We start from the raw sequence: 19,615 nt of genomic DNA, 5'->3' as shown, positions 1-19,615 counted from the left end.
TGTGGAATCAAGCAGAAGACGTTACAGTGAAGCAGCTGTAAAGCGTTGGCCTCACAGTTCTGAAGACCCGGGTTTAAACCCGGCCCCGCCTGTGTGGAGTTTGCATGTTCTAACAATGCCTGCATGGGTTTTCTCCAGGCACTCCGGTTTCCTCCCACATCCCTAAAAAAACATGCATTAATTGGATACTCTAAATTGCCCCTAGCTGTGATTGTGAGTGGGACTGTTGTAGACTCCGGTACCCCCGCGAACCTTGTGAGGATATGCGGCTAAGAAAATGGATTGATGGATGGATGGATGGAATCAAAGAGAACAGGAAAGCAGAGAGATAGGAGTGAAGATTCATGTGGGGGAGATGCGTGATTCCATATTTTGTTTATCTAAGTTGCCACTTGCTCTCTTGGTTGTACAATACGTCAACCTTTCTCCTCAACATCATGTCAACTAACTCCTTCGCTTTTCCTGTCATAGTCCCAATATTCAAAGATCAACACACAGTTGTAGGGTCTGTGCATGCCTCTTTTTCTTCTGCCGACTAAGCTGCTTTCCTCCTCTTTTTTTGTCTTCGACCTACATTATCTGATTTTCTACAAACACCTTGCAGATTAACAGTGCCGATGGCGGGCGTAGTTAGCCCGGGCCACGACCTATCCATTATAGAATTCGTTTGATGAACCCTCAAATATGTTTGACACAGTTTTACCCCTGATGCCCTTCTTGCTGCAACCCTCCGCATTTATCCGGGCTTGGGACCCGCCTACAGGACACACAGGAATTGTGCCCCCCTTCGGGCTGCAGACAGTCAAAATAAGCAATCAAATAAAGTCAGCACATAATATACACAATTCAGATACTACCCAATCTATGTTAGAGTTAAAGTCAGATAAAAGCAATCAAACAAATTCAGCACATAAGGTACACAAATCACATACTATCTGTGGGAAAATATAAAGGATATGGCGATTTCAAGGACATCTGGATGGAAGGGATTCAAACTACAATGGCCTTCACTCTAGTAGTTGAAGGTTGAGTCCTCGTTGTATACTCTACGTAGGTAATGTTGATAGCGTGCTAGGCAAACTTAGGCCAAGCAGCTTCAAGGTGAACGATACGGCACCAATTTGGGTACTAAGATAACACTTTTTTTTCTCCTCTAAATCTTCTTTGGCGCTCGTCGCACAAGTTATGAAGTTACTCACGTTCGATGTTTCTTCAACAGCACGGTTTGAACGCAAATGTGTCTCGTTGTTAGCCAGCTAAGCTAAGGTGGTCTGGGCCTATAAGCAAGTTTAAGTTGACGTTTCTACTTGTTAAATTTCCTTCTAAGTACACACGGTCCTCGTTGTAAACGAAACATAGGTTTTGCTGGTCGTGTAAGTACTAATGTTTAAAGGGCTACTGTCATGAAATGGATGATTTTTAGTATATTAATGAAAAAACGTCAGCCAATATGAGACCTTCCAGGTCTCGCTGTCATTGCTCTTGAGCATTGAAGAACAAAGGAGTCAGTCCCCAGTAAGAGCACTGCTATGAAAGACAACTTATGTTACAAACATATTACCATCCTGTTTCCAGATAGCCATAAGAAAGAAACATAGGCAAGTGAGTAACTTGGAAAAAGAACACACAAAAAAGCCAAATTTCAATAATCTTACTCAGACTGTGTATATGAACAGTAGAATTGCCAGGTTCGTGGCTACTCACCTTTTGCCCTAAGCGACTCTTTACTTCCTTGATACCCATTTTGGCGTGATCCTTAGCCTGTCAATAGAAGCATACAAGTGTCTAAGAACTCCTTAACAACAATGGGGAATTTTTTTTTCCAACTTGGGATGTACTCACAAATTTATAGACAGTCTTCATAGCTGGGTTCGCCTTGGTCTTCACTGTGTTTAAAATAGCCCCGCTCCCTTTCTATCAGGAGACATGTGGATAATTAAAAAAAAAAAAAAAAACCAATGTTGTTAGAAATTTACTTGTACTGATGGTGACGAAAAGAGGGTCACAAATTTATTAGGGATGTGAAGTAGAATTCACAGAAAAGGACAACTTTATTCCATTTGTGAACAAACAGCCATAAATCCAAAAGAACATTCCAGACAATTTCGGGATAACGTTGTGGCGAAGCAGTCAAGGTCATTTATGAGCTTTGATTTCAACTTGTTTCCCAGCTTTACTCATACTCTAGGGCTGAACAACTGCTTTCAATAAAGTTGCTCACAGCATCCTTCTCCACTATACACAATACACCACTGGACTTCCAGAAAACACATAACTGGGTCACCTTATATTTGACTGAGCATGTCGTCCAGGGAAAAGCATGCTCCTACACCCACAAAGCCCCTCAGCCCACCTTCTTTTCCCACTACCTCAGTAGTTCTTAATCTTAGAGGAGGTATTGAACCCCACAGGTTAAATACGGTGCACCGGAGCTTTTTTCAGAGAATTCGACTGCAGGTAGCAAAGGCAATTGATTGACCCACAATAATTGCATTGAATAAAGTGTTTTTTTCCAATAATACTTTTTTTCTTTCTTCTTTCCCTTTTGGCTGGTCCTGATCAGGGGTCGCCACAGCGGGTCATCTTTTTCCATCTAAGCCTATCTCGTGCATCTTCCTTTCTAATCCTCACAGTCTTTATGTCCTCCCTCACAATATCCATCACCCTTTTCTTTGGTCTTCCTCTCGCTCTTTTGCCTGGCAGCTCCATCCTCAGCACCCTTCTATCAATATACTCACTCTCTCGCCTCTGAACATGTCCAAACCATCTAAGTCTGCTCTCTCTAACCTTGTCTCCAAAACATCCAACTTTGGTTGTCCCTCTAACGAGCTCATTTCTAATCCTATCCAGCCTGTTCACTCAGATTGAGAACCTCAACATCTTCATTTCTGCTACCTCAAGTTCTGCTTCCTATTGTTTCTTCAGTGCCAACAGTCAATATCTACAAGACAAATGCCCTTCAGAATGGACATCCGTCAAACCTCACTCTTTGCCAGAACGCATCAATGTGAAAGAGAGAGCAAGCTGTGGCAGGGAGTCAGAACGCGGAATCCTTCGCTGTGTGCTCAAACACATTCCTTTGGAAGAGAGGATAAGTGACGGCAAGGAGTCTAATGTTCATATTCACACGCCAAAACACTCCCATGTGCCAGTTGAGGACGAACGCTGTTTTTGAAAAGACAGAATGATAACAAGTGCGCCATGTCATTGGAGGATGAGGTCTTTCTCAAAATCATGCAGAAAGAGTCTAACAACGATGATCAAAGTAGCTCAGTTTCCCCTCTTTAGGAGACCCAGACCACAGGTACCCTCCACACTCAAAAACAGGGTCTACCAGCTCCACCAGGCGACTTCACAGGAAAAGAGCTCTCAAGTCTCAGTAGAAACAAGTCCAAGCACTCACCAATGAGTTTTGGGCTCGCTGGAGAGAGATCAACTTCAACTGAGGCGCAGATGGATGGATTGTTCAATAGCTAAATAATTTATGACTCTGAGGGAAATAATTGGGATTTAGTTTCCGAAACCAAATTTGCTAACTATTACAATTATACGGGACTCAGCTTTGGCAAGGACGCCCAGACCTCCGTTTCCCCAGCCACCTCATTCATCCTGACATGTTCCCAGATCAGCTGAGAGATGTAGGCTCTCCAATTGTACAACATTTTCTGGCAATTTGAACTTCAAGGTAGCACAGACTTAGTAAAATTCTGCATGGGAAAGTGATGTATTTCTCGTCTAATTTTACATACCTTCATAGTGATTAGCCATTGGTGGTAAGATTTATCACTTCCTGTGGAGAAAATGGAAAAAGTAATTACATTTTTTTTTCCCAATGGACATGTAAATAATATTCTGAGATCATTTAGAAAATATGTATAAATATCCAGTGTTTTCTTTTTCAAAATGTGATTAAGCACACTTTTACTCCATTCTTCAGACATCTTCTCATCTGCTAGTATTTTGTTGAACAAGTTGGTCAAAAACTCCACAGCCAACTCTCCAAAATGCTTCCATACGTGCACAGATACGTCATCGGGAACAACCACCTTTCCATTTTTCATGCTCTAGTGCCTTTCTAACTCCCCCTTATTAATCATTGCCACTTTCTGGTCCACCACAGATCTTCTACTCTTCCTTCACTTATTTTCTCCTTTCATCAACTTTGTACAAATTATTTCCATCAATTTAGCACAGTACTGGCACCATTCAACACATTTCCATGTCTATCCTTAATCATCTGTCATCAATCTGTATCCCTCCGTCTGGCCAACCCATCGAGATCCTTTTGTCATGGCCTGGCCAACCTGCGGCTCTTTAACTAGTTTCATACGGCTCCTCAGGAGCTTTCACATGACATGCGTCAAAAATACTTGGCTGGCGCTGTCATTCACTCCCCCTACAGCTAGATGGCACACTGACCATGTAAGCCTGTTTGAGTGATGTCAAACGAGCGACGAAAGAATCTTTGGTGTGACATCATTTGTGTTGTAAACAATTTCCGTCATGTTACCTCTTGAAATGACAGGGGAAAAAAAGCACAGCCAAACAAAAATATGAATAAAAACACAGAACCTTTTTGCCAGAGTTAGATTTTTTTGTTGAACGTAATGCTAAGCCGATCTGCCTTATGTCACGCAGCATTAGCGCATTTCGAAGTTTCAAATCTTCAGCGTCACTTCAGCTCAATCCACCCTAACATCGAACAGGAATTTCCAAAAGGGACTGAACTTTGCAAGAACAAATTGGTCGGTTTGAAAAGCCAGGCAGAAAAGTAGGTGCAGTTTTTCCAAAAATTTACGAAACACTCGGAGACCGTAACACTTGCATCATATCAGCTGGCTTGGAACATAGCACGGGCTAAAAAGCTATACAACGAAGGGGAGTTCTTTAAAAAATGCCTCGTTGATGCCTTTGAAAGCTTGGCTCCTGGAGACGACACACTAAAACTGAGCGTATCAGACGTTCAACTGTCCCGCAACAGTGCTGAACGCAGAATATCAGATATTAATACAGCTGTTGAATCACAGTTGCACTCTGACCTTCAAGCAAGTGAGTATTTTAGTGTGGCATTGGATGAGAGTTGTGACATACAAGACAAGCATCAGTTGGCAATATTTGCACGGTTTGTGTCAAATGAATGTATGATCAAAGAAGAACTCCTTGATATTGTGCAATTAAAAGACAGAACCCGTGGCATAGATATGAAAGAAGCAATGATGGCTGCAATCTGCCCATACCGAAACTAACTGCAATCGCCACGGATGGAGCGCCAGCCATGATGATTAAAAGATGATGTTCATGTGTATGATGTGGCTCTTTGCAGTAACAGAAAAAAAAGTGGCTCTTAGTCTCTGACTAGTTGGCCACCCCTGCACGTCTTTCAAAAAGCTGCACATCACTTTTCAGCTTCCACCACTTGGTTCTCTGCTCTACCTTTGTCTTCGCAATCGTCCCACCACCTGAGTCATCCTACACACCACAATCCTATCCTGTCTAGCTACACTTTGCCCAACTACTACTTTCCAGTCACTAACCTCCATCAGATTACAATGTCTTAAAATAATGTTTATCCCCCATTTCCTTCACCAACATGTCTATTACAATCTGCACAAATCACAACTCTGTGTTTCTGGGATGCTCATATCTACTGCAGCTAGTTCCTTCGAGAATTTGTCTTTCACCACCAGGTCACATCTTACCATTCTATGACTAAGGTGGCGCATGGACGCAGCGGCTTATGGCTCTTCCTATCCGTGGTTGTATTCATATTTTTTCATTGTTTTTTAGGGCACTTTGCTCACACACGTCCCGGCAATATACTGCTCCACCGCCCAGGAACTTTTGGACTTTGGCTAGCGACACAAAGTTGCAGTTTCAAGCAACTTTCACCACAAATAACATTCCAGACGAGCCAGCAAGACCACAGGGCTCGACGTGGATTGTCGTCGGGCCAGCAAAGCGGTACAGGCAGAGGAGGGAGAACTGGGTAAAAAAAGCTGGGTCACCGGTCTGGCTGCCTGCTCAGACTGAAGAACAACCCACAAAGACCAACTCTGCCAAGGTCGTACCCTCATCAATGTATGATCCATCATCAACAGAATGAACAAACTGGAATTACAACTTGCAGATAATCACTGTGTCCGTGATTGCTGCGTCCTCATCATAACAGAGACCTGGCTTCACCCGAACATTCATGATGCTAGCATGCAGGCCACACCCTGCATTGCTGAGAAGTGGGAGGCTCTGTGGGTACATGCATGTTGACTGGTGCAATAACAGCATGATTATTCAGAGAAACATTTCACTCAACTGAGTACATGTCCGTTAAGCCTTGCACTTATACGTCCCGAAGGAGCTAACTGTAGCCATCATCACGCCTGTACACATTCCACCGGATGCTAACGCTAAAGCTATGCTCTCTCTTTTGCTGAATGTCATCAATGAACAGCAGCGGGCACAGCCCGAAGACGTTCACTGTGTAGCCGGGGACTTTAACAATTTAAAGACAGTATTCCCGAAGTTCCGCCAACATTTCAAATGTCCAACAAGAGGTCGAAACACTTTCGACCACGTATGCTCCAACACCAAGCGTGGCTACACAACCCCCCACATTGGTGAGTCTGACCACATCTCCCAGTTGTTCATCCCCTCATACATCCCCCTCAGACACATATCCAGGCCAACCACAAAGACTGTAATAACCTGGCCAGGCACCGCTTCAACAAACAGACTGGGACCTTTTTCTACGACAGGACCTGGAATGATACACAGGAGGTGTACTGGACCACATTAAGTTCTGTATGGAAACTGTGTGTGTGTGTGTCCGTGTTTGTGTGTGTGAGGAAAAGCATCAGGATTTTTCAGAATCAGAAAGCCTGGAAGACCAGCCAGGTCCATTCACTCCTCATGGACTGCGATACTGTCTTCAGGTTAGGTGACAGAGGTCTTAAGAGCACAGCTAGCTCAAGGTGAACCAAAAAAAGGTATCAAAAATGCCAAAAAGGAGTACAAGATGGGGATAGAGTCCTACCTTGCCGGCAACAGACATCGCGAGATGTCGCAGGGTCTACAGACCCTCACAAACTTCAGAGACGACCCCAGAAGATACAAGCGAGTTAATGGCAGCGAACCTCACCAGCTTCTTTGGTTGCTTTGAATCATCTCGGCAGAACTCAGCTGCTCCAGTGCTCCCAACCCCTACCAGGGTCCAGTTACTCTCTACTTACTGTACAGGAGCACTATGTGAGGTGTGTGCTCCTGGCTGTGAACCCCAGGAAGGCTTCTATCCCAGATGACGTACCAGCCAAGGTGCTCAGAGCATGCTGTCCAATGTCTTCTGCAAGATCTTCAACCCCTCATTAGCAGTAATCCCCATTTGTTTGAAATCAATCAATCAATAAATCAATCAATCCATCTTTATCTGTATTTATTTTTGTTCTTGTTTTTATTTATTTTGCCTTTATTTATGCAGTGACTGAAGACAATTTCATTGCACAGTTTCATCTGATGACAATAAATGCATTCAGTCACTCATTCACCTGTGGGGGATAGCCGCACATTACATTATCCATAACACCCTCAAATCATAGTTTCAGCCTCATCACATCTCATCTTTTTAACAAAGACATTCTTATACGCTTCCTATATACACACACACACACACACACACACATATATATATATATATATATATATATATATATATATATATATATATATAAAAACCCCTACTCCATTCCTCTTCCCATTTATACCATGGTAAAATAATTTAAACCCTGCCCTAAGCTTCAAGCCTTACTGTCTTTCTACCTGCTCTAGTGGATGTACAATATAATTAACATTTCTCCTCATCATCATGTCAACCAACTCCTGAGCTTTTCCTGTCAAAGCCCCAACATTCAAAGTCTCCACATTCAGTTGTAGGCTCTGTGCTTTCTTCTTCTCTTTCTGTAGAAGAATCCGCTTTCCTCCTCTGCTGGGATTCTTTCAATGAAAGCTCATATTTGTTTGGCAAAGTTTTAAGACGGATGGAACCGGCCTACAGACTGCACTGGTTTGTGACACATTGGACTGCATTTACAGATGAATTTTATCAGACAGATGACATGTACAGGAGGATGGTCAAGGGAAACTGGAGCCTGCTGCCTCTGCCCCACCTCAAAGTCTGCCTTGGTTATGTACATAAAAATATGGGCTGAATTTAGTCTTAGTATATATAGTATTAAAGTATTCCACCTATAAATGCAACCATGGTCAGCTTTTCACAATGAGTGGTACTGTTTTTCCATACTTTTCCTATTGGGTTCATTTTATTTCTATTTTTAATCTGAGTTTGAAAATCAAGACAGTAATCCCTCGTTTTTCATGGTTAATGGGGACCGGAACCCCAAGCGAAATGTGAAAAACCATGACATCGGATACCCTACCCCCAACCCAGCCAACCACCGCCCACCCCCCACACACAACCCAGGAATTTTCATGTTTGTGTATCTGGGTACCAGAATAATTAAAATATGTAAACAGTAGTTATACTTTACATATTTGAGGCGAAGATTACACAGTACATGAATTTTCTGAAATGTGTAATTATAAAACCGTTGTTAATCTTTCCACAATATCTTATTGGACAGTCTTAAACAATCTGAGACCAGATGCTGCTGTATTCACGGTGGTATCACAATCTATACAGACAATACTGGAAAAATAGAGGAATAGCGACAACTACAGGGAACACAGTGATACATGCAGAGCTACGACAAAATTTGCTCATAGCAGTTCAATTACCAAAAGAAATAGCCATATGTAAATGTGCAGTACACACATAAAAACAGACAAAGAATCATTAGGAAATGGATTTACAGATAAAACAGCAAAAGCAGCAGCAGCCAAAACCTTTATGGGATGAGCTGACCATGAAACAAATGAAGACATACTTTGAGATGATGTGTTAAACAAGATGCAACAAAAAAGCTTGCCAGCAGAACTAAAAATGTGGAAAAAATAAGGTACTACATTACAAAATGGGAATTACAAAATGGGAATTATGTCAACACAGATTAAAAAAAAATATATATATTCTACCAAAAACATTTTTTAAGTGGGCGGCAATCTTGAGCCATGGGAAGTCTCAGGTCTCAACAGGGGGAATGGTAGCCCTGGTACAAAAGCATTACATGATCCATGGATTTAACTTGTATGCAAAAAAAAAAACCCTTTTTTTGTGGGGCTTGTTTGATCTGTGTGCGACATAATCCACAAGGGAATGTGCATCCAAAACGTGGTCAGTTTCCTCAAGCTACACACCCATTCATCCCTCCATCCATTTTCTTAGCCGCTTATCCTCACAAGGGTCGCAGGGAGGGCTGGAGCCTATCCCAGCTGTCAACGGGCAGGAGGCAAGGTACACCCTGACCTGGTTGCCAGCCAATTGCAGGTCACATGGAGACAAACAGCCGCACTCACAATCACACGTAGGGGCAATTTAGAGTGCCCAATTAATGTTGCATGTTTTGGGATGTGGGAGGAAATCGTAGTGCCCAGAGAAAACCCACGCAGGCACGGGGAGAACATGCAAACTCCACACAGGGATGGCCGGGATCAAACCAATATGGCAATTTTGTGGCATTAACTTCTTTTGAAAAACAAAAAAAATTGTTTTCTAATGGCGTGTCACAAGGAAATTTTACATGCATCAATTTGATAGGACTAGAAACAAATTGGGAAATTTATTAGCATTGATGTGTGAAGCTATTTTTGTGTCACTGTCATGGTGGTGCGGCAGTAACTGTCTTTTTGATTTTTTTTTTTTTTTTTTTTACGCCTGATGCCTTTCCTGACACAACCCTTCTGCATTTATTTGGAGAGAGAGCTGGAGCCAATCCCAGCTAACTTCGGGCAGCGGCAGACTACACCCCGAACTGGTCGCCAGCCAGTCGCAGTGCAGATGTCGACATCATCACTGAGCGGGAATCGATCCCAAGCTGCCTTCACTGGAAATGTCCCTCTGAGGGAAACCCGAACTACAACGTGGCCCCCAACAGAAATGAGTTTGACATCCCTGCACTACACCATCAGAAAAAAAAATGTAACAAGTTACTGTGCTTTAATAACCTCATTACTGCCATTTGTCTATTCATCCTATGTCTGTTTATGAATTAACATCCACTGTACATGCAGTTTTACCTGAACACTGGCAAAGACGGAGCAAAAGGTGAATGACATGGACAAAGTAGCAGAAAGAAACATGTGGATACACCTTACACATTGTAAAAGGTCATCTCAGCTGAGTCACCCAAGGGGAAAGGTGAGCAAAGACCAGCATACGGTGGGTGCAGATTTATAGTATCTGAAAATACCTGAAGGCTGGTGAAGATTTAAAAGACACTTGAGTCATTTAGGGGTGACTTGGTCGACATGACTTCAAAATGGCTAAGTAATATGATAGCATGTGGGGCTGCAACATTGACAGCCGTAATGATATTTTTGTTCATATGCTACTTTTGGACACATGTAAAGTTCACAAAAATACATAACAGAACCAATAATTACACTCAGTCAACTATGCCTACCACACATAAGATAAAGAGGTGCAACCTAATTTCTAATAACATTGGTAAACAACTATGTGGGAGTCACCAAGGCATGAGAGGAGGACTCCATGTGTGCCTCCCAGTGAATCAGTTCAGCACTTTTTCAATTCCTTGGCAGAGTCTAATTGCTGGGGATTCCATCTGTGGGATTATGCTAAAGGAAACCCCCACTTTCTTCTCGCCATTTGGCAATTTAATGCTACCTTAAACCCAAATGCGAAAAAGACGAGAGTACATATACTATGGAGGGAGTATTTTAACCGAAAAAGCCTGAGGAACATTTTTTCATTATCTTTTTTTTTTTTTTTTTACAAATGGGGAAAAAAATGGTTGTTATTAATGTAGAATGCAGCTAACAAGGTAAACTATGGTTACATCACATGCAGGGGCCCTCAGCCACTAATGCGTGTCATTCCAACAGAAATCCCAACACAATGTACCCTGGAGGTAATGACTAAACAACTCCTAACACCACTTGTCAGAAATGGAAAAGTGTTTATTCAACAACTAAGGCAGTAAATGATAAACTGATATTTTCTACTAATGTTGCATTGGGTAATTTCTCCTGTGTTAGCTTTACAGGGACAGATTTTAAGGTGGGAAGTCTCAACAAAACATGGTGTCATGATATCCATCTGCAAACTGCCCCACTGCTCCCTTGCAGCGATTTGTTGTGGTGGTGTGTTGGTCAAAAGTTGTATGACACACTGATAAATGCAGCAGGAACGTGTACACTGGTATCACTGCTCTTATCTGTGACTGTGTTTCCATCCAAAGCAGAGGATATACAATTGGCCGCATCCATCTTTGGACCTCCCCTTGAGTTCCCCCGAAGGCGAAGGTCCTCTTGGAAAGATGGAGATCTGACATAAATTGATGCAAATGGCATCCCAACGGCATACTAGATGAGTATAAGTTGGTTAACAAGATTGCTGCAGGATGGGAATCCATCTTGTTATGGGTAACTCTGAATAAAAACGTTGACAGAATCAACTACATACATTACAATGTACAGAAAGTAGGTAATTATATGGAAGCAGGCTTTATTGCCATAAGGGAACAACCAGCTGCAACCTCACTCATGACGTTCCAGAACCGCATAGCGGTCGACATGCTCCCGGCCGAGAAGGGTGGCGACTCCTCAATGTTCGGTGACCAGTGTTGTTTATTCCAAATATCACAGCACCTGATGGGTCATGCACAAGGGCCATTCAAGGCCTCTGGACCCTCAACCACAAGATGAAGGAGCACTCTGGTGTAAAAAAAAAAAAAAAAGTTTGGCAAATCTAAAAATTTGGTGTTCTCTGTCCTAGTTTCTATCGCTGTTTGCAGCTATTCTTGCATTGTGTGGATGTTGTTGTATTCCCTGCATAAAGGCATCACTTAACCAACTTATAGCCACTGCTATTGCCCCAACAAATTCAAAATTGGCACAAATATATCCACTATTGGCACAACAGAGTAATGACGGTGATATTCTTGACCACGATGATGACGTTATGACTTCTCTTCCAGACACGTTCTCTGATCCAGAAGATTACAAGTAATTTGTGCTATATTTACCTCCGAGTGTAAGCCAAAAGGGTGATCTATTAGATGATTTAAGGATTACCATCTTGGCCGGAAACGCAGGGGAGACGTAAGCACGCATGCAAGCACACACGGAGATGGGGAGGCTCGTTAGAGGCTTTACGTTCACTCACCTGCAGCATTGCAACATGATGATCGTAAACATGGTCCTTGAAGAAGCACATGAAGCTGTCCTCTTAAAAAGAAAGGCCTTTTTCCAACCATGTTAAAAATGTCTGCCTGGCATCTAGGAAACTCTTTCTCCACATACTACGAGCAGCACCATACAGAGGCACGTTTCTGCGGCTATATATTTTTTTTAATTATTCAAAATAGCCTTTTCTAGTCAAAATGCCTCATCCTCGAGTGTGAGAAACACAATGCAGGGTCCAACAAAGTGAAAAGTGCCCTGTCCGGAGCCCTGGAGGACATCCCAGCATGTCCCCGCAGTGCCCACGCCATTTGCTACACAAAGTGGTTGATTCCTCCCGATCCAAAAGGCCAATTAACCAAAAAGGAGTTCCCGCGGCGTTACCACCTCTCGGGCGCCGCGGAGGAAGCTTTCGCTGAGCTGCAACGCTGAGGTGGTACAGTAATGGAACTCCATGATTAAAAAATTGTATCACTTGAAAAAAAAAGTTATCACAGACACAAGACTAAGATACAGTACATATGCAGCCAGCCAACAGTGTGGATGAGATGTCGACAACAATGAAAAAGGTGGGACAACGGAAGTTGCCACTTGGGCACTCATTGGTCGATGTCGTGCCAGCAACCAATGTTTTTTTTTTTTTTTTTTTTGGGTGTGGGGGGGAAATTACTTTATTGTTCCACATATTGTGCTGGGGACTTGCCTTGTATCAATCCGTGTTGTATTATTCCACCTCATGTAAATACAGTACCTAAGGCAACCTGATCTGTCTTTTTTTGGGGGGGTGGAAAATAAACCATGATGCACTGAATCCGCGTTAGGTGATCCGCGAAGTAGAGAGGAATTACTGTACTTGGGGTTATAGTCATAAATGGTTTGGGTTTACTTCTCCATTATTGATGGTTGTTGCTTACGTGTATTACATTTATATTGTTTTAACCCAGTGTAAGTGACAAATGACATGAAAGGCAACCAAAACAAAATGGATTTATTCATTTAGTTAAAATATATAAACCCTGAATGTTTTACATCAGTATGCTGTCATGTATTGTTTCCATTTCATACAGAAAAATGTGAACAAAGCAGAGGAATTGAGAAGATTGAGGAGCATCTTCGCCGTCTCCTGAAGGAGCACAAAAAGGTTCCTCCACCGCAACCTCACTCCAAAGATATGCGGTTTATTCAAGAATGATTACTTCCAGGCGGCACAGTGGAGCAGCTGTAGAGCATTGTTGGCCTCACAGTTCTGAGGACCGGGGTTAAAACCCTGGCCCCACCTGTACGGAGTTGGCATGATCTCACCATGCCTACATGGGTTTTCTCCGGGCACTCCAGTTTCCTTCCACATCCCAAAATCATGCATGAATTGGAGACTAATTTGCGACTGTTGTCTGTCTCTAATGTGCCTTGCGATTGGCTGGAAACCAATTCAGGGTGTACCCTGCCTCCTGCCCGATGACAGCAAGGATTGGCTCAAGCACTCCCATGACCCTCGTGAGGATAAGCGGCTAAGAAAATGGATTGATGTATGATTCTTTTAATAAAAAGATTGCTACCGGAGTGTAAGGAATATTTAAACTTTCAAATTCATAAATTAATGTATGAACTGAGCACGTTTACACTTAAATTCAACCAGTTGGATCAATAATGCCTAGGTGGCAAATTTTTCTTGGATCAATTCAGGCTTTTGTATTTATTTTTTCTTCTAGATGGATGAAACTAGTTGATGTTCCTATTTATCTTTTACATCTTCCACACAAAAAAGATTGAATAAAAAAACAACCTTATGTCATATCGTCAGGTTTACTTCAGTATTCAACTGCAGTCCATAGATTTTAGTTCAGCTTTGGCGGCACAGTGGAGGAACTGATTAGAGCATTAGCCTCGCAGTTCTAAGTGGGTTTTTTCCAGGCACTCCGGTTTCCTCCTATATCCCAAAAACATCCATTAATTGGAGACACTAAATTGCCCTTAGGTGTGTTTGTGAGTGTGTCTACTGTCTGTCTCTATGTGCCCTACGATTGGTTCAAAGCGTACCCCGGCTCCTGCCCTCGGATAGGCTTCACCACTCCTGCAATCCTTTTGGGGATAAACGGGTCAGAAAATGGATTAATATAATACAACATGGGAAATAAAAAATATCATGGATAAGCAGACGGTGTTTGATATGATAGGGGGCTCCATGATATTCCTTAATGTGGCAACAGTGATTTTGGACTGCCTGGTGGTTTATTTCTTGACTGTGCCCACCGTAGAGGAGTGAAGAAAATTGATGAGAGGTTTGAGGAGTGGTGGGATTTTTCTTTCTGCTACAGAGCACAGGATGGGAAGTATGCGGTCCTCCCAAGACCCTGCCAACTCTCAATCCCAGTTCTACAACTCGAGTCACTCACACATATCAGCACCAAAATTATTGCACCTTTGTGTAAACATCAACCAAATTATTTACATGAAGTGAAGAAAAGTATTTGAACACCCTGCTGTATTGGAAGTTCTCTCACTTAGAAATCATGGAGGGGTCTGAAATTTTCATTGTAGTGGCATGTCCTCTGTGAGAGAGATAATCTAAAATGAAAAATCCAGAAATCACAATGTATGTTTTTTTTAAATGATTTATTTATGTGACACAGCTGCAAATAAGTATTTGAACACCTGTCTACAAGCAAGAATTCTGACTCTCAAAGACCTGTTAGTCCGCCTTTAAAAGTCCACCTCCACTCCATGTATTATCCTGAATCACATGCACCAGTGTGAGGTTGTCAGCTGCATAAAGACACCTGTCCACCCCATACCATCAGGAAGACTGAAACTTGGAACATGGCCAAGACCAAAGAGATGTCCAAAGATACTAGAGACAAAATTGTACAACTCCACACTGCTGGAAAGGGCTATGGAAAAATTGCCAAACAGCTTAGTGAAAAAAGGTCCACTGTTAGAGCAATCATTAGAAAATGGAATAACCTAAACCTGGCGGTCAATCTTAATTGGAGTGGAGCCCCATGCAAGATATCACTTCATGAGGAATCTGCCCAGGACTACACAACAGGACTTGGTCAATGACCTGAAAAGAGCTGGCACCACCGTTCCCAAGGTGACTGTTTGTAATACATTAAGACGTCATGGTTTGAAATCATGCATGGCACAGAAGGTTCCCCTGCTTAAATCAGCACATGTCAAGGCCTGTCTTAAGTTTGCCAATGACCATTTGGATGATACAGAGGAGTCATGGGAGAAATTTTTTTTGGTCAGATGAGACCACAATGGAACTTTTTGGTCATAATTCCACTAACTGTGTTTGGAGGAAGACGAATGTTGAGTTCCAACCCAAGAACACCATCCCTACTGTGAAGCATGGGGGTGGTCGCATCATGCTTTGGGGGGGTGTTTTTCTGCACATGGGACAGGACGACTGCACTGTATTAAGGAAATGATGACCGCTTATATGTATTGTGAGATTTTGAGGAGCAACCTCTTTCCCTCAGTCAGAGCATTGAAAATGGGTCGTGGCTGGGTCTTTCAACATGACAATTATGCGAAGCACACAGCCAGGAAAAACAAGGAGTGGCTCCGTAAGAAGCATATCAAGGTTCTGGCGTGGCCTAGCCAGTCTCCAGACCTAAACCCAAGAGAAAATCTTTGGAGGGAGCTGAAACTCCTTTTGACCTCCGTAATTGCAAACAAAGGCTACTGTACCAAATATTAACATTGATTTTCTCGGGTGTTCAAGTACTTATTTGCAGCTGTATCACACAAATAAGTCGGTAAAAAAAAATCATACATTGTAATTTCTGGATTTTCTTTTTAGATTATCTCTCTCACAGTCGACATGCAACAACGATGAAAATTTCAGACCCCTCCAAGATTTCTAAGTGGGAGAAGTTGCAATATAGCAGGGTGTTCAAATACTTATTTTCTTCACTTCATGTAAATAATTTGGTTGATGTTTACATAAATAGGTGCAATAATTTTGGTGCTGATATGTGTGGGTGACTCGAGTTGTAGAACTGGGATTGAGAGTTGGCAGGGTCTTGGGAGGACCGCATACTTTCCATCCTGTGCTCCGTAGCAGAAAGAAAAATCCCACCACTCCTCAAATCTCATCAATTTTCTTCACTCCTCTACGCTGGGCACAGCCAAGAAATAAACCACCAGGCAGTCCAAAATCACTATTGCCACATTAAGGAATATCATGGAGCCCCCAGCTAGGAAAATGTTTGCCATGGTCCTCAAAGAGTATCTGCAGCACATAAAACCACAGTTGCATTACAGATACTTTAGTACTCGAGCTACATAAAACAATGAAGAGTATCACATACAATCATTGGCACCTCACAGGACCATGACTGTATTGCCTACTTTATATAAAGTATATAAAAAATACATAATAATTATTCCAGTATTTAGCAAATAGAAAGTTTTGTAAGTCTTATGCAGTCAAAATAATGTTGAAATATTTCAATCATAGATATAATGAATACAGTACATCACATAGAAACAAAAACATTGCTGGTGGCTGTACTACTTTATTGATAGGTAAATGTATCCCCCCCAAAAAAACAAAGGAGAAAAAATTATGGTAACCTTATAGACAATTGAAGCTGTACACAGTTCAGAGATGTATACGACTGTTGATCAGATAATGTGATCGATACGACCTCATTTATGCCATTCCTTTCATTCCTTTTGGTTTTTACAGTTTGCCAGCATGATGTAGTTAATTCATTTTAGATACATGTATTCGCTTTATAGTGAACCTGCAGTGTGTGACTCAGTAGACAGAGCGAATCTTAAATTACTGTGACACACCAAATAATGACATGAAAATGTCACTCACTAGAGACAAATGGACAGGTATAGTTGATAGTTGCGCCTGAAGTAGTTAGGAAATCCTTGCATTGATTCGACCCAACAGGTTGTCGAATTGGCCACAAATGAGCCTCATGTAGCACTGAAGCTGGAGTCATGGAGAAATACCTCCTGGAGAAAACGGCTAAATTGACGGCGTGGATGGCGTTGTCGACCTAATCACACCTCGTTCGGCATTCTTAAGACGTTTGGGCTCCCACAACGAGAACCGAGCTACAATCCAGGTCAAGTCATCGATTGCTGCTTGTGTATGGCAGGGGAAATGCTATCTTCCCCTCATCCAGGAGAAAGCGCGCCTTTGATGGCTTTGATGGTGCTAATGAAGCAAATGATCATTCAATATGGATTTTTTTACTCCTCCAATCAAACTCAAGCGAGGGATGCAAGGCAAAGCCATCTTTCGCCTTTTGTGGGAATGTAGTATGGGTATTATAATGAATATTTATTGGGAATCAGAAGATCAGTCGAAAATAAAGTTTCTAGAGGAGAGAGGAGACAAAAGACAATACACTAACTACAAACAAGTTGTGAAAAGTAAATAATCATAAAGATATCAATGAACAATGAATCATGAGTGTTGTATGGGGTAGTAGTGGTACACCCTGTGATGGAAGGGCAAGACAAGATAGGACAGGACAAGGACAGGATAAGCATGCAGGGTCGTGAACACGGCTATAATTCTCTACTTCGTGGATCACCTATCGCGGATTTAGTGCATCACGGATTTCCGGACCCATAAAAAATTATAACCCCCCCCCCCAAAAAAAAAAAAAACACACAAAAAAAACAAAAAAAAACAAACAAAAAACGGATCGCTACGTACTAATGCGCCATCCTCGGCGCGACGAAATAGACCAATGAAGCAAATAAATAAATTAACATTATCTTCTTCTTTTTCTTTCGGCTTGTCCCGTTAGGGGTCACCACAGCATGTCATCTTTTTCCATCTAATCTCGTGCATCCTCCTCTCTAACACCCACAGTCCTCATGTCCTCCCTCACAACATCCATCAACCTTTTCTTTGATGTTCCTCTCACTCTTTTGCCTGGCAGCTCCATCCTCAGCACCCTTCTACCAACATAGTAACAACTCTCACCTCTGAACATGTCCAAACCATCGAAGTCTGCTCTCTCTATCCTTGTCTCTAAAACATCCAACTTTGGCTGTCCCTCTAATGAGCTCATTTCTAATCCTATCCAACCTGTTCACACCAAGCAAGAACCTCGGCATCTTCATTTCTGCGCCCTCAAGTTCTGCTTCCTGTTGTATAATAAATAAATAAATAAATAAACAAATTAATAAATAAACGTAAAAATAAAAAAATCACAAAAACGGCAGCATATATTAGTACAGTACTGTAGCAGGAAGCCACATTGATACGGTATAATGCATGACAGCATAGACCAATGAAGCAATAATAAATAAATAAATAAACACCAGGATACATTAGCACAGTACTGTACTCTATATTACAGGGGAAGGCAATCCGTCCCTGGCGCAACTGCATGGACCAATGAAGCAAAAAAAAAAAAAAAACAAAAAACAAAACAAAACAAAACAAAAAAACATTTCCCCCTACTTTGTGGTTTTTCACTTTTCGCATGCAGGTCTGGTACCAATTAACCACAAAAAACGAGAGATTACTGTATATCTTGACTGTGGTGTAAGTGACTGTAAATTACAAAAGTCAAAAAACAAAAGTGTTAGTACACAAAACATCTGTCTTCTGGCTATTACATAAACAGTTCAATATTTTATGTTGTTTGTTGAATCTATTTTACAAATTATGTGCACTTGTTACGCAATAATTAAATGTTCAGAATGGAACGTACATTCTTTTCCACGACTGTTATGATGGTCTCAAAAACTGATACATTAAAAGTACCTCACCTGCATAATCGCCTTTGTTGATCTCCTCCTCAAAGATGTCACTGAAACCTTCTCCAGAGTTTAACAACTCCAAACGCCCATCAATGAACTGCAGTACCAAAAAATAACTTGCTTTACATTGATATTTTACTATGACACTGTTCTCACATAAATTAATATCAGGATACATTTTCACCCAAAAAGCTTTCCCAGATAATGTATAAAGTACTACAAAATGTCACTGCAAGCAAAAATAGACTAATAATTATCATTTCGTTCATGGTCATGTAATGGTTATCATGCTGACGTGTGTATGCACATACACACATGTACCATATTTACCAGGCTACTATTTTCAGCCACTGTGAAACTTCTTTCATATTTAACAATGAGGCCAAAATATTGTGCGTTTTTTGTCACTTGCAGCTATAATATGACGGTAGTTTTGGTGCACTGAAACAGGATACTGCATAACACGAATGCAAAATCTATTGTTTTTTTAATTAAATTAAAATATTTCAAAAAAATTGGCCACATGCGAAGGTTTTCAAAGTGTGGAGCAGCGTGAAAG

General features: G+C 41.7%; 1 protein-coding gene across 1 annotated transcript in view; it reads right to left on the bottom strand.

The window, feature by feature from the left end:
- The window catches only part of LOC133515260 (DENN domain-containing protein 1A-like), a 186,180-nt gene that overhangs the window by 20,495 nt on the left and 146,070 nt on the right, over positions 1-19,615 (bottom strand). Inside the window, 4 exon segments of the mRNA XM_061847627.1 lie at positions 1,705-1,761; positions 1,843-1,914; positions 3,750-3,790; positions 19,066-19,153. Coding sequence (XP_061703611.1) covers positions 1,705-1,761; positions 1,843-1,914; positions 3,750-3,790; positions 19,066-19,153 — 258 coding nt within the window.

Source organism: Syngnathoides biaculeatus, chromosome 17 (genome assembly GCF_019802595.1).
Source record: "Syngnathoides biaculeatus isolate LvHL_M chromosome 17, ASM1980259v1, whole genome shotgun sequence".
Lineage (NCBI taxonomy): Eukaryota > Metazoa > Chordata > Actinopteri > Syngnathiformes > Syngnathidae > Syngnathoides > Syngnathoides biaculeatus.
This window is presented reverse-complemented; position numbering and strand designations above follow the sequence as displayed.